We start from the raw sequence: 14,557 nt of genomic DNA, 5'->3' as shown, positions 1-14,557 counted from the left end.
CATTTACTTCAAATAACATTTATTTACTCTAAAAGCTGTAGACTGTCAACTAAGTTAACCATTCAACAGGGCACACAGGAGGTCCTTTGAAGTCCTCCCCTTTCCTCTAAGGTGTGCAGAAGCACAGCCCTGATGAGGCTGTTGCTTAATTGCCAATTTCTTACCTGCTAGTCAAAATCACCCTCAGAAAGCCTTTGGTGCATTTGCAACTCATACGCTCTTTGCCTGCTCTTTTGAAAGGAGAATTCAAAAAGGCGCACATATGCATTTGAGTATTCAGCATGTGAATAAGGGGAGAAAGCAAAAGAACCACAGCACAGATGACAAAAGATGTCACTAACCTTTCTCTTGTAGTCTAACGTATTGAGCATAGCCTGCAACGCCAACATTTCCTGTTTAATGAGGGCACTGTTTTTGTCGCTCTGCTCTGCAGGGGAATGAAAAAAATCACCCGGTAAATTCAGTACAAGTGCAAGTGTGGGCGTGGGGGTGTGCATGCATGTTTATAGGAGGTGTTGGGGGGAAACCACGACCTGACTGCAGTATGAACTAGTGAAAAATAAACTGCAGACATCAATAGATTATGTAATAGTGTATTTTATTTGAATAGGCTAATGAATACAACTTTAAGCTAAGGTTTTATGACTCCATTTTTGAGATACGTATGTGTATTTGGAAGAGAAAGAAGGTAGAAAAGATGGATCATAAATATAAATCCATAAATTTCTTATTCACGTGTATTATTTTATACATCTGGCTTTCAGTGATTGGTCTGTGCATTATTAGTGTCAGCAGTTAGGCTAAAGCTCTGAACTTAAGGTGAATTACGTCTGGTTGAGAGAATGAAGGTTAGGCATTTGAAACAGAGATAAAGTGTTCACCACCATGGGGATTTCAGCAGCCAGGAGTACCGATCACTAGGTACTTCCCCCTCTCTCTAACATATCCTTCTCTGGATCATGCATTAGTTTCAAACTTCCCCAAGCTTGCCCCATGCTCTCTCACATATGGCTCTTCCCCCTGCCCTTGCCTTCCCCCACCTTTTGCTCTTGCATTTTCATGCTACCTTCAGAAAAGAAATTGGTGCCAACTGTGTCTCTGCTGAGCTGCAGATTGACGGCTCCTCGTTACGTCAGAGTATGTGTTTCAAAAGAGAGAGACCAGTGCCTGACTGTCAGCTCAGCCACAACAATTGCTCACGTACACGTTTTAAGGCACTTCAAGCTGGCTGTGCTGGCGTATAGCATTTGGTGACACAGTAAAACTGTAAGCCCTGAAAGTCACTTATGTAAGCATGTTTTATTTTGCAAGTGGGGCAGGTTTCAATCATCTGCTTGGTCAATAAGTGCGATTGACCAAGTGACCAGCACCTCATTAAAACATGGCAACTTGATCTCTTTCAATTGTTTGGCCATATCCAGCCTTAAACATACGAGAGCGATACGTTTAAGAACTTGAACGTTTCAAGGCTCAAATATCTCTACATGTTCAAAGGGAGGTGATGCGAAGAAATCTGAGCAAACACGAGTGGACCTCATTTTCTTTTCTGATAAAGATCATGCAGCTACTGTTGCAGTGTGCAGATCTCAACCATCATAGGCTGGGTGAAACATGCATTCAGAGTGCTTACCAGTTGGTTATCACCACTGTGGTCAAAAAAGAACAGAAAATGAAGTTAGAGGTTAAAAATTACTTTCGCCCAATTCTACTCTGGGAAATAAGAGGCTCTTCCACATCCTGCCAAAGAAGGGCCAAGTCAATCATGAAGAAATTGAAAAATAGGTTCTTTAAGAAATTACTTATTTTCATCCATTATGCAGCTTATCGATAGAAAATAACTATACTTGATCAAGAAGATCCTGTTTGCCCTCTTAACCCCACAGAGTCATTATGTCCTAGACTACAATTTTGTATAAACTAAAAACCCATTCTTATGCTTACATGTAGTATCTGGATAATGCACAGAAGTAAATCCTGAGACTGGTTTCTAGTTGTATAATCAGCCTTTTCCTAAAGAATCTAAAAATTGTTACAAAAACTCTTACCTAAACTTTGTATTGTTTTATACCTGAAGTCAAATTCCTCTTGCAAATCTTCCAAGTATTTGACATCTTGGTCAGTCATCTTTCCCAGGAGAGAAAAAAGTAAGAAATTACTTGGTTGTTCACAGTGACATAAAAAGGAATTTGTTCTGTAGTGCACAAATGCATAACGTAGTATTTTTCTTTCCTACCATTTGAAAAACTAAATTATGATGCCAATAACGTAACCTCCTTCTTAGAACCTTAGAGCAGGGCAAATTGGTAATTTTGAAAAGTCAAGAAAGTTGGAACTAAGGAGAGCAACAGAGTTCAGAGACTTTATTTTTACAGAAATACTTAGGAATTTGGGTAAAGAAACAAAACAATTTTACTGCTTTGGTTTTTGCAAGGGTTACTTTTCATACCTGCAACAAAGCTTAGTAGGTGTTTTGTGGTCACCATTCAGCATACAAAGATACTTCAAAAAAGACAGATGAAAAGAAGGAAAATGTAACTGTAGGAAATCATCTGGTTTACTTCGAAAGTCTGTTTACATGCTGTTTATGGGAAGCCTTGATCCTGCCAAGAACTCATAAACAATGCTTTTCAATTCCCTGAGATATGCAAGTGAAGTGTCTGGGAAAATAGAAAAAACTCATTTGCTAAATTAGGACACAGTTAGCAATTCTGTTTTCTTCTTTATTTCAGAGACTAAACTTCTAAATTATATGTGTAAGGTATGAAATTACATACACAAGGAGCTGGCTGATTTCTGTGTTCAACTTTATTACCTATTAAAAAAAACACCCTTGTACCTAGAAATTACTCTCCTTTTTTCACGGTCTTGCAGGGGTGGCTGCACTTCTCCACATTCTCCACATAGATGCTTGCTAGGCACAGGCTAGAAGAACAGTGTGGTTGGCTGCTGGGTTGCAGCTTTGGATGCTTTTGCTCTGCAACTCTTATAACATTGATAGAGGTCTAGTACCACATTGCTCTAAAGCTAGCTTTATCCTTTTAAGAGTTTCATCTCTCTATCCTTCTTCTCCGTGTAGGGAGACAACTATGAAAGAATGCTACTAGGACCTCTTCCCAGTGTACCTGAAGCGTTGTTCTTGAATGGCATATGGACAAATATTTTAAATGTAATTCTTATATTGAGTCTGCTGCAAAGCTAGAAGTGGGGCTGGGACAGCAAAAAGGCTGTAGGTAAGTGCCTTATCCTGCCTTGAAATGAACAGGCAGTTATTCTGCGAGCAATTGCAGTGTCTTTGGGATATAGCTACTGGGTTGGCTCTGCCCTACTCTGCCCTGCAGTGATGTGACAAACTTCTGGAGAATTGTTACCATCAGCTCCCAATGTTCATGTCCCTTCATGTCTCAAAAACATGTAATTATGTCACGTAACCTTTAGCTTTACAAAAATCCTTGTATGTGACTCAGAGGTCAGGAAGGCTAGCTACTTCTGATGATACTGAAGGAGATGGAGTCACAGAAATAGGTTGGTTGAACCTCACATCTATTTAGAGACGGTAGGTATGTTTGTACTGTACTCAGTAGTCCACCTGCAACTCACATAGGGATGAGTGTGATGGCTGTAAAATAGGTAGCTCTTGCACTGAACACAGAGCTGATGTAAAAACCCGCCTGAGAATCCACGTGCATCACGAGTGCTTAGCCTGGGCTGAGATCCTGAGAATAACGGAGTGGCTGGAGCAGCACGTAGCATTGGTGCTACCTGGCTTAAAGGTAGTTGAGATGTGTCTATGAAAATCACGGCTTTGTAGACAGGAAGCAGGACAACAAAATACCTGAGCACTGTTCTTGATGGCTGACACTTTGTGTTCTACATTTCTTTGTCGTTCTGAAACCACAGAGTTCTGCAAAGACTTTTCCAGTGGCCCCTAGAACACATTGAACAGGTAATACTTGGATGAGCAATGACGAGTGACAGTAACTATATGGCAAGTCCTAGCGTAGAGAGGGAATTCACAACCTGGAGTTCATCTGGCTGGGGACTGGTCTAAATAGCTCAATCTGTTTAGTTCCACAGATCTGAAAAGCATGATTCTTTAACTTTGTAATCAAAAAGATGAAAGGGTGTGTAGGTATACTGCAGACATTGAACGTCTAGTAAATTTAAGAACTTGAAACACATTGATGATTAGATTTCTAAAAAAGACCGGTATTGTAGTATTCATGTAAGAATACATATTACATCCACGGGTTATCAAAAGAACGCACTTGTATTTAAAAATATTCTACATGGGTTTAACCATATACATTTCCACAAAATGGCCTTATATGTAATTTAAAAATTTCTTTCTTCAAATAATGTAAAATCCATCAACGCCTTGTAACATAGGAGATGGAATGTCTTTTGCATTGCATAATTAATATGAATTAGTGCGATGCATAATTTAATATATACACATCTGTTTTGCAAAGTATAATCTCCTTAAAACCTTTCCCACAGATTAAAGTCTTTGAAGATTAGCTGTGGCATAGGAGTCACTTATAGCAATGTTTGCAGCAGTAGGGCCACTAATGAAGTACAAACATGAGTTTAAAGAGCAACATTCGGCAACCCCCAGTGTACACAAATCACTCTAGTGGAATTCATAATAAGAGGACAGGATTTGTTCCTAAAAGCATGCGAGCAGATTAATATGGAGAAGATTAATGGAATGTAATTCATTACCTGTACAGGCATGCTGGCTGCAGCCAATATTCTTCTTTCTTCTCTTAAACAGTTTGAGATGATCACTGCTATATGCATGGGATTACCATGGTATTTCCCCTGCAAACACAAGTAAATACAACTTTTAAAAATTGAGAATTTAGGATTTACCTCTGGAAATCTCAAACAGTGTGATTTCTCTGTCTGAGCACAGTTTCGTGTGGGTGAAAAAGACTTCCCTGCTGTCCTCGACCTTTGCTAGTGTTGGTTCGGCTTTGCAGTGCAGCATCACTTAGTGCCATTGTCATAAAATACTGTTAACAACGTTCTACAGAGATTATAAAGATATAACTCTGAGATTTACATCATTTGAAGATCAAATTGCTCCACTGCTAACACAGCTCTTTTGAAAGGGCTTTCCTGTCAGCCGATTCTGTGCATGATTTTATCATGTTTTCCATTTTCAATCGGATGTTGCTGTTAGCATGTAGTGCTTCTGCCAACAAAAAACTGTAAGCATATCAATATGGTAGTGATGCATTCAGAAAGGCTTCCTCAGCGTAAAGTGAAAGACTTAAATTTAGTCTACGAACAATAGACTGAACAATGAACAATATGAACAATGTACGTAAGACGAAGGAAGAAGCAGCTCTTGTCCCAAGTCTCTCTATATTAGAGAGTGTTTTGATGTTGTGGAACTTGAGGCTGGGAGTGATAAGGTTGAGTCCCTATGGGTTAGGATCAGTGGGAAGGCCAACAAGGCAAGCATCCTGGTGGGGGTCTGTTATAGACCGCCGAACCAGGATGAGGAGACGGATGAGGAGTTCTACAGGCAGCTGGCAGAAGTTGCGAAATCATCAGCGCTTGTTCTCATGGGGGACTTCAACTTCCCAGACATATCCTGGAAGCAAAACACAGCCCAGAGAAAGCAGTCTAGGAGGTTTCTGGAGAGCGTGGAAGATAGCTTCCTGACACAGCTGGTTAGAGAGCCTACCGGGGAGGTGCCCCACTAGACCTTCTGTTCACAAACAGTGACGGACTGGTGGGAGATGTGGTGGTCGAGAGCTGTCTTGGGCAGAGTGACCACGAAATGGTAGAGTTTTCTATTCTTGGTGAAGTCAGGAAGGGGACCGGTAAAACCGCTGTCTTGGACTTCCGGAGGGCTGACTTTGAGCTGCTCAGGGCACTGGTTGGCCGAGTCCCTTGGGAGGAGGTTCTGAAGGGCAGAGGAGTCCAGGAAGGCTGGGCACTCTTCAAGAAGGAAATCTTAGTGGCTCAGGAGTGGTCTGTCCCCACGTGCCCAAAGACGAGCCGGCACAGAAGACAGCCGGCCTGACTGAACAGAGAGTTGTGGCTCGAGCTTAGGAGAAAAAGGAGGGTTTATAATCTTTGGAGAAGAGGGTGGGCCACTCAGGAGGACTATAAGGCTGTTGCAAGGCTGTGCAGGGACAAAATTAGAAAGGCCAAAGCTCATCTGGAGCTCAATCTGGCTACTGCCGTTAAAGATAACAAAAAATGTTTTTACAAATACATCAACACAAAAAGGAGGACTGAGGAGAATCTCCATCCTTTACTGGATGCAGGGGGGAAACTTAGTTACAAAAGATGAGGAAAAGGCTGAGGTGCTCAATGCCTTCTTTGCCTCAGTCTTTAGTGGCAAAACCAGTTGTTCTCTGGATACCCAGTACCCTGAGCTGGTGGAAGGGGATGGGGAGCAGGATGTGTCCCTCACAATCCACGAGGAAATGGTTGGCGACCTGCTACAGCACTTGGCTGTACGCAAGTCAATGGAGCCAGATGGGATCCACCTGAGGGTACTGAGAGAACTGGCAGAGGAGCTGGCCAAGCCGCTTTCTGTCATTTATCAGCAGTCCTGGCTATCAGGGGAGGTCCCAGTCGACTGGCGGCTAGCAAACGTGACGCCCATCTACAAGAAGGGCTGGAGGGTAGACCCGGGGATCTATTGGCCTGTTAGTTTGACCTCAGTGCCAGGGAAACTCATGGAGCAGATTATCTTGAGTGTCATCACGCGGCACTTGCAGGGCAACCAGCCGATCAGGCCCAGTCAGCATGGGTTTATGAAAGGCAAGTCCTGCTTGACGAACCTGATCTCCTTCTATGATGAAGTGATGCGCTTAGTGGATGAGGGAAAGACTGTGGATGTGATCTACCTTGACTTCAGTAAGGCTTTTGATATCGTTTCCCACAACATTCTCCTCAAGAAACAGGCTGCTCGTGGCTTGGACTGGCGTACGCTTTGTTGGGTTAAAAACTAGCTGGATGGCCGGGCCCAAGGAGTTGTGGTGAATGGAGTCAAATCCAGTTGGAGGCCGGTCACTAGTGGAGTCCCCCAGGGCTCAGTGCTGGGTCCAGTCCTCTTCAATATCTTTATTGATGATCTGGATGAGGGGATCGAGTGCACACCGGTAAGTTTGCAGATGACACCAAGTTAGGTGCGTGTGTCGATCTGCTCGAGGGCAGGAAGGCTCTGCAGGAGGATCTGGATAGGCTGGAGCAATGGGCTGAGGTCAACTGTATGAAGTTCAACAAGGCCAAGTGCTGGGTCCTGCAGCTGGGGCGCAACAACCCCAAGCAGAGCTACAGGCTGGGAGATGAGGGGCTGGAAAGCTGCCTGGCCGAGAAGGACCTGGGAGTACTGGTTGATAGTCGGCTGAATATGAGCCAGCAGTGTGCTCCAGGTGGCCAAGAAGGCCAACAGCATCCTGGTTTGTGTAAGAAGCAGTGTGGCCAGCAGGTCTAAGGAAGTGATTGTGCCCCTGTACTCGGCTCTGGTGAGGCCGCACCTCAAGTACTGTGTTCAGTTTTGGGCCCCTCGCTACAAGAAGGACATGGAGGTGCTCGAGCAGTCCAGAGAAGGGCGACGAAGCTGTTGAGGGGTCTGGAGAACAAGTCTTACAAGGAGCGGCTGAGGGAGCTGGGCTTGTTCAGCCTGGAGAAGAGGAGGCTCAGGGGCGACCTTATCGCTCTCTACAGGTACCTTAAAGGAAGCTGTAGAGAGGTGGGGGTTGGTCTGTTCTCCCATGTGCCTGGTGACAGGACGAGGGGGAATGGGCGAAAGTTGCGACAGGGAGGTTTAGGTTGGATATTAGGAAGTACTTCTTTACTGAAAGGGTTATTAAGCATTGGAATGGGCTGCCCAGGGAAGTGGTTGAGTCACCATTCCTGGAGGTCTTTAAGAGATGTTTAGATGTAGCCCTTAGTGATATGGTTTAGTGGAGGACTTGTTAGTGTTAAGTCAGAGGTTGGACTAGGTGATCTTGGAGGTCTCTTCCAACCTAGACAATTCTGTGATTCTGTAAGTCAAAGAATCAAAATTAAAATTTTTTACACTGCCATAAGTAAGGTGCAGAACTGCTGACATGTGACTGAGAAATGGGTGCGATTTGAAAAAAGTATTGGCTTGTGCTATATTTATCAAATTGGAAAGCTTGAGAACTCAAGTAGCATCTTTCATGGTGATACATTTGTTCAGTTTCTCAATATCCTTCATGCCTTTTATTCAGTACTCATGTTTTATTCAGTCAGATGCCCTTTATTCAGTGTTCATATATGCTATTTTTTTCAGCCATTCATTAGAACTAATCCAGTTCTTCTATCTCCCTGTACAGCTTGCTCTTGTAGACTTGTTCGAAAAAAGAACTTTTTTCCCTTCTTTCTGATTAGTTTTAGTCCCATCTTACTCTGCTGCCACTCAGAAGTTTGTTTCTTTTTGCTTTCTCTGAATCTGGTGTGTTAAATTTCTGCATACTTAAATCAATACTGTATTTTCCTTAGATATCTCATACCAATTGCTGTACTAGAAACCACGGATGTGAACACATCTGATAGAAATGTGAACATGCCTTTTATATTCAACTATTGCTATGACAGTAAGCCTATATTCCTAGCAGCTTTTACTGGACAAAACCAAATAATTTCCTAGGTACTTTTGCATGAAATCTAAGTAATCTGAAATATTTGTTCACGTGTTTTGACTTCCATTACAAGGTAAAGGAATGTTACACTAAAATGGTAATTTAAGTTGCAGAGACTTGGTTTGAAGTGCTCAGCATTAAATACCATATTGTTGGTTGTAGTCTTATTTGAGATAGAGACCAAGGTGAAAGACATGGGACTTACAGCTAAGTGAGTGATGTACACAATGTTATTTCCAGAGCAGCTTTGACTGTCATGGCATTGTTGGCAATAAAACCATGCTTTCTGATGTCTCCACGGTTTCTGAAGTCTCCTCAGGAGAAAGACAAATGAGGTATGTGCCCAAGGTGCAATCAGTGCGCATCCAAAGAAGCCCCAGGGCTGTGCCTCATTTGATCTCCTGAAAAGCAGTTCAGGATGGTGCTGGGCTCCAGCAGTCCTCTGCCTCAGTTACCCTGCAGAATGGGACTTAGGGGCTGGACTGCGACTTGGGGAGTTTCTCTGAACAAAGGAGTGGTGACCAACACTGCCAGGAAACATGTCTCAGATGAAATGTTAAGCTCTCCCTCTGTGCCAGCTTCTTGCTGGGCAGTGAGAGGGAACTTAAATTCCCTCTGCTGAGCTCTGCCTCAAAGGGTGGTACCGAGGATCCTCTGTTATTCGTTTTTCCTGCCAGCTTCGGATGCTCTTGGTTGTAAGGTTAGTAACTGTTTTCTCACTGCATCCATCTTTCAGCACAGCTGTACCAAGGGACCACGAACATACCAGCAGTCCCCTTCACAGAGCGTGTTCTCAAGCTGTGTCTGCATAGCTCCAGGATGTAACTTTGGGAATACAGGAGCAGGGGAAATGGCTGTGACCCTCCTGCCAAAGATTAAAAGGGGAGTGGAGCTTCATGGGGAACTAAGCTGAAGGTAGGCTCCAGCATCAACAGCTGGAGCTAATTAATTGCTGAACTGGTTTTCTGCCCCTCCGTGGACTGAAACAGCTCAGGAAAGGATGAGCTGATTGTTGAGGACTAGGACATGTGAAGTCCTGAGTGTTCGGCTGGGGGAGGGCAGAACAGGCCTGCCGTGTTTCAGCCTCAGTAGGTTGCGTTGCTGAGCCTCGTTTGTTTGCACCTTGATTTGAGGAAAAAAGTCATCTTTGTAATAAGGCTTGGGATGAAAGCTGTGGTCAGAAATCTGTAACTGATGTGTGCGTTAATCAGTTGGTGTCTAATTGCTGCTGATATATATATATATATATATATATAAATATGCAAGGGTACCCCTGCAAGATACCTGAAGCAGCAAAGCCTGAGAAGCGTTTAGTCCCATTTTTTTCTGCCCGACAGAATTTGAGCAGTGTAGAACAGAGCAGTAGCACCCAGAAAGCACTTTTAATGTAAAACACAATCAGGCAACAGAGAGGTTTTTGGGCTCCTGAGGGTCTTCTGGATGCAGGAGTGTGGAGACCTGGATTGCAGTGTGGGATTCCAAAGAGCAGAGACAAAACTGCTGCTGTTCTCATTACTTTGGGCTGGGTCTGTGAGTCTATTTTAAGCTGTGAGCGTAAGGAAGGAAACATGAAAAACCAAAACAGGCTGGAGCAATCAGTACTGAAACTGCCATCCAAAAAACCCCTGTGGAGCCTCCAAGGATCGATGGTTGCCTTTTGTCTTTGCTGTGTAACAAGAAGGATTGAAACAAAAGCTGTTTGTAATGAAGTCAAGAAGAAATAAAAATCCTCTCTTGGAGCTGGAAAACGTATCTACATAGAAAAGGCATTTCAAAGAACCTTGTGACAGTGAAACATATTAAAATCCCCCACTAAAATGCCAGGTATCAGGGACTTCCCTAGCAAGTCTAGATACCATTCATTTGCAAAACATTCAAAAACTCTTTCTCTCCCTTTGTTTCATTAAGGGAAAACCATCTGAATCAAGAGATGAAGAGGAAATTAACTTTTTTTTTTTTTTCCTTCTGTAACTCGTAAAGCCCTATCAATAAGCTGTGTCTGTAATGCTTCCCTTGCTTCTGCCTGCCTGGTGCTTTTTCAATTCCACTTGATTCAGCCTGCTCTTCCAGCAGGTGCCGAGCGGGTCGACAGAGAGCTGTCAGGGCTGTAGCCCCCCTCAAACAAAGGCTGGAATAACGCCCTGCAGCTGCTGTGGATCGGCAGCACAAGTGCGTGTGACCAAAGGAGAGCAACAGGCCTTCCCGAAACACAGATGCAAACTGCGGGCAGCCAGCCTCCTAGGAGGGAGATGGCTGTTCAACCTCCGTGGTAACGACGCTGCACTGGCAGATGGGTTGTAATTTACAGATTATAAGTTGATATAAGAAAACAAATTATAGCATTAAATATCTTAATTACAACTTATAACAATAATTACCAAAAGGAACAACTATCATGTTTGATTGTCAAAATAATAATAATCATTGAATTTTTTTCTCCCCAAGTTTTATACTTCTCAAAGGAAATTGCACTTCAAACCATGCCAGCTGGTAGTGTTATCAGTTTACTGTAAACTCTTGTTCTTCTCTACTTCCACTTTGTCTTTGGCTGAGGGTGGAATTTGCTCAAGATGAACTTGGCTTCCGAATGACAGCCTGCAAGTGATTTCCTTTCATTGAAAAGTGGTGTAATTTTGGAAATAAAGGAAGCTTAACCCAAAAAAGCAAGCTTGAGGTAGGGGAATTCTAACTTTGTGTAACATGAGCATTGGCAGCTGGAAAGGACAAAGGGTGTAGATTCTGCAGCTATGCAAAATAGTATTATTAGGCTTAAATGAATATATTTATAGAGGGAAACTTACAGTCATGTTTTTATAAATACCAACAAAGAGAAGCTGGGGGTTCACTTTTCATCTGAAGTTTCAAATGGAAATGTTATTCTTAGGTGCTAATATTACTGTAATTCAATTACTGTAATTCAGTTCTTAGAAATTTTTTTCTCCTCTCTTCTGTTTTGATGAGGTCTTTCGTATCATGATTTACAACAAACAATCTTATTTGGACCATTTTTTTCTCAGTAACTACCAGCATGATGATAAATTTATACGGGGGAAATAAAACTTTCGTTCTGAACAGGTGAAAATTTTATCTGAATGCTGATGATGTGTGCTAGAGAGAAAACTCTCCTACCACAACCCAGAATGCATTGTCTCTACTTCAGAGAGATCTGTTGTGATAGCATCTTACTAGATCACAAGGAAAAACAAAAAAGCGTTTCTGCACAAACAATCTATACATTATAGTGTGCAGTGTTCACATCCTTTAGCTCATTTTTAAAACGGTTTGAGCTGTTTGGGATATTTTCAGATCCTTCTCAGTGGCTGGAGAAATGCATGATTCTGATTCCCTAAGTCATAAGATCATGGAGAAACATGAAAATGCATATTATGAAACTTGCAAATACACATGGTTTCAAAAAGAACACTAAGCAACTGTCCATTTTAGTATTGGAAATGTTCAGGGAAGAATTTTCCTGGGAAGAGTTAAGAAATCTAGGCCAGAGATTCAATGTCTTGTTTCCCCCTGATCCCCTGCCCTCACATTTAATCCCCCCACAAAAAATTTAGTGTATTTTCCTGTGGCTGTCTCCTTCAGATTGGATCACTCCCAACCATAGTAATATTGGCCTGCTTTCTTTTCACGTGTCAAAGGTCTCTCTACCACACACGTATATAAATGAGTACTTACATATGCACTACTTGAGTACCCTGACTCTGTTTTCAGTGGTAAAAGAACAGGATTAGGTGTTACTGTTGCTTTCTCCTTCTATCGTCCAAGGGTGCAGTGTTTAACCTTTATAAAGTCACTCAGGGTTTTACCTGATTACCTCTTCTGGTTTTCAGGATGACTTAGAAAGGTCTTAAGAAGGTTCTACTGCTTTCTAATTCTGAAAAAAAGTGCTTTAGAATTTGGTTGCTTTCCCCTGCTTTTCTCCTCTATCTCTTTCTTTTTTTTTATAAAAACATCAGCTCTATTTTTTCTTGTTTCTGCTAACAAAACCCTACTTCATGCCTTTTAAGTGTATACAATAAAATCTTTATTGGAGGCTTGGAACTGTTAACTATTACAACAGTTGATGTGTTTGTTGAAGTTGAATGAATATTTAAAGAAGCTGATGGAAGGGAGCTGGGACACAGATAGGGAACAGGATTACAAAGTCAAGAATGAATACATTTCCTTCCTTGTTGCTTACTTGTGATACCCTTATTCTACCAACTTGAATACTCAGCATCTTTCTAGATAAGCAGATATCTCATCTTTCATGTAATGAAAAAACAGAGGGAAAAAAAAAAACAACTTTTGCCTATCATTTTATTTTTGTTAGAAAAAAAACAACTTGGTATATTTATGTGTTGCAAAAAGAACTGTGTGGGTGGGAAAGTATAACCATGCATGCTTATTTCCCGTTTTCACCTTCAAATGTGACAAACAACATTTTGCCTTGATTTATTTTCTACCTTTGTTTATGCATCCAGGCAGAAAGTATAACGGAGTAGTAGAACACCTATCTCAGTGTACTGCAAGGACTAACCCTCTCTTTGTAGGGTTGTTTTTTTTGTTGTTTTTTTTTTTTTTTTGAAACCCTGCATTTAAACAGTTACTGTTGATACTAAAAATCTTTTTCTAATAAAAAGATGACTCTGGTTTATGTAGGTCTTTAAGAGGAAGTACTTGTGACACGAACTATTTAGAGTGTTCTACTCTTATTTTTAGATTTCCCCTCCCCCTTTCAAAATACCCAAGAGAACTTTAAAGGCAACCTCATTCTTTTAGACAACTCCTATGATGTGTGGGAAGTTCGAAAACATAACTCTGCAATGCTGTACTTCTGCTTTTCTCGTATAGTGTAATCTATAACTTCCAGAAGATCATAAATATTTATGGGGTGTATGCAACCAAGGCAAAACTTGGCAAAGTTGTGAAGGCAGAGGTCTTTTTTTTTTTTTTCCCATCCTCTGGTTTGCCCCCAAATTCCGCTAAGTTCCTCTCAACAGACAGAACACTAAAAAGAGCCAAGGAAAGGTCTATAGGAGCAGCAGATTTCTAAGCAGGTGGGGGGTGGCTACAGAAAATACGTGGCTATAGATCTCATCATAACCCATGAGATGAATAATGTAGCAATGCAACATATTTAAATGAAATGTATTTCAAAATAAAATTAAAAGAACTGCAATGTTCCCAACAAAAGAGGGCAAACAGGAGGGGGAGAGAGGTCTGATTTTTATTTTGATTTTCCCCCCCCTCCGCTTTCTGGTCATGAAGACCTGAGTACTATTAACTAATCTCTCAGGCAGATGTTTGTCTGCAGCTGGGCCCTTAATACTCCAGAATGAGCAAAGAGCACAAGAGGTTTAGTTCATGTGCTTGCGGGTTTTGTTTTTTGTTTTGTTTGTAACCTCTGCGTGTAAGCTAACTCTTACTCATTCTACAAAAGCAAACTGTTCTACAAAAGGAACTTAAAAATATTTTACTTCTAGTAAGAGCTTTTTTCAGTCTTAAATTAGAATCCTTTAAAAAAAATCCTTCCTAGCTGGTATCCAGCAGCTAGCTTGCAATCACTAATAGCAGAGGGTTGGCCGATAAGCATATGGTCTTCTGTTCAGGGTTTCCCATTTGTAGGCCAAATTTTTTTGTAAACAGCTTTAATGGTGGAACTTGAAAACTCACTGGGGGCAAGATGCTAATATGAAAAGTCATTTTGAATTGTATTAGCAGAATGCATTGGTTCAAAGCACATTTTCTACTATAATTTGTTGCTTTGTTGTTCTGGCAGGTTACATGAGCACTAAATTGCATGTAAATAACATTTACATTTTTTTTTTCTGTGGTGTGTTAGAAACTTTGTCTATTTTGTTCCATTCTCACCCAGTTCTAAGCTGTAACAGGAAACTGCAACTTAAGCATCAATAGCTATGTTTCCA

The 14,557-nt window shown here is 41.7% G+C and overlaps 2 protein-coding genes across 3 annotated transcripts in view; one reads left to right on the top strand and one right to left on the bottom strand.

Annotated features, from left to right (window-relative positions):
- The window catches only part of MYO1B (myosin IB), a 185,761-nt gene that overhangs the window by 20,579 nt on the left and 150,625 nt on the right, over nt 1–14,557 (top strand). The gene's annotated exons all lie outside the window — the stretch shown is intronic.
- The window catches only part of STAT4 (signal transducer and activator of transcription 4), a 45,015-nt gene that overhangs the window by 19,190 nt on the left and 11,268 nt on the right, over nt 1–14,557 (bottom strand). For both annotated transcript variants that reach the window (XM_048058203.2, XM_013187492.3), the window contains exons 4-7: nt 4,723–4,821; nt 3,833–3,925; nt 2,046–2,124; nt 342–427 (exon numbers count right to left, since the gene is read on the bottom strand). In XM_048058203.2, coding sequence (XP_047914160.2) covers nt 342–427; nt 2,046–2,124; nt 3,833–3,925; nt 4,723–4,821 — 357 coding nt within the window. The remainder of the gene's footprint in view (nt 1–341; nt 428–2,045; nt 2,125–3,832; nt 3,926–4,722; nt 4,822–14,557) is intronic.

Source organism: Anser cygnoides, chromosome 6 (genome assembly GCF_040182565.1).
Source record: "Anser cygnoides isolate HZ-2024a breed goose chromosome 6, Taihu_goose_T2T_genome, whole genome shotgun sequence".
NCBI classification, from domain to species: Eukaryota; Metazoa; Chordata; class Aves; order Anseriformes; family Anatidae; genus Anser; species Anser cygnoides.
This window is presented reverse-complemented; position numbering and strand designations above follow the sequence as displayed.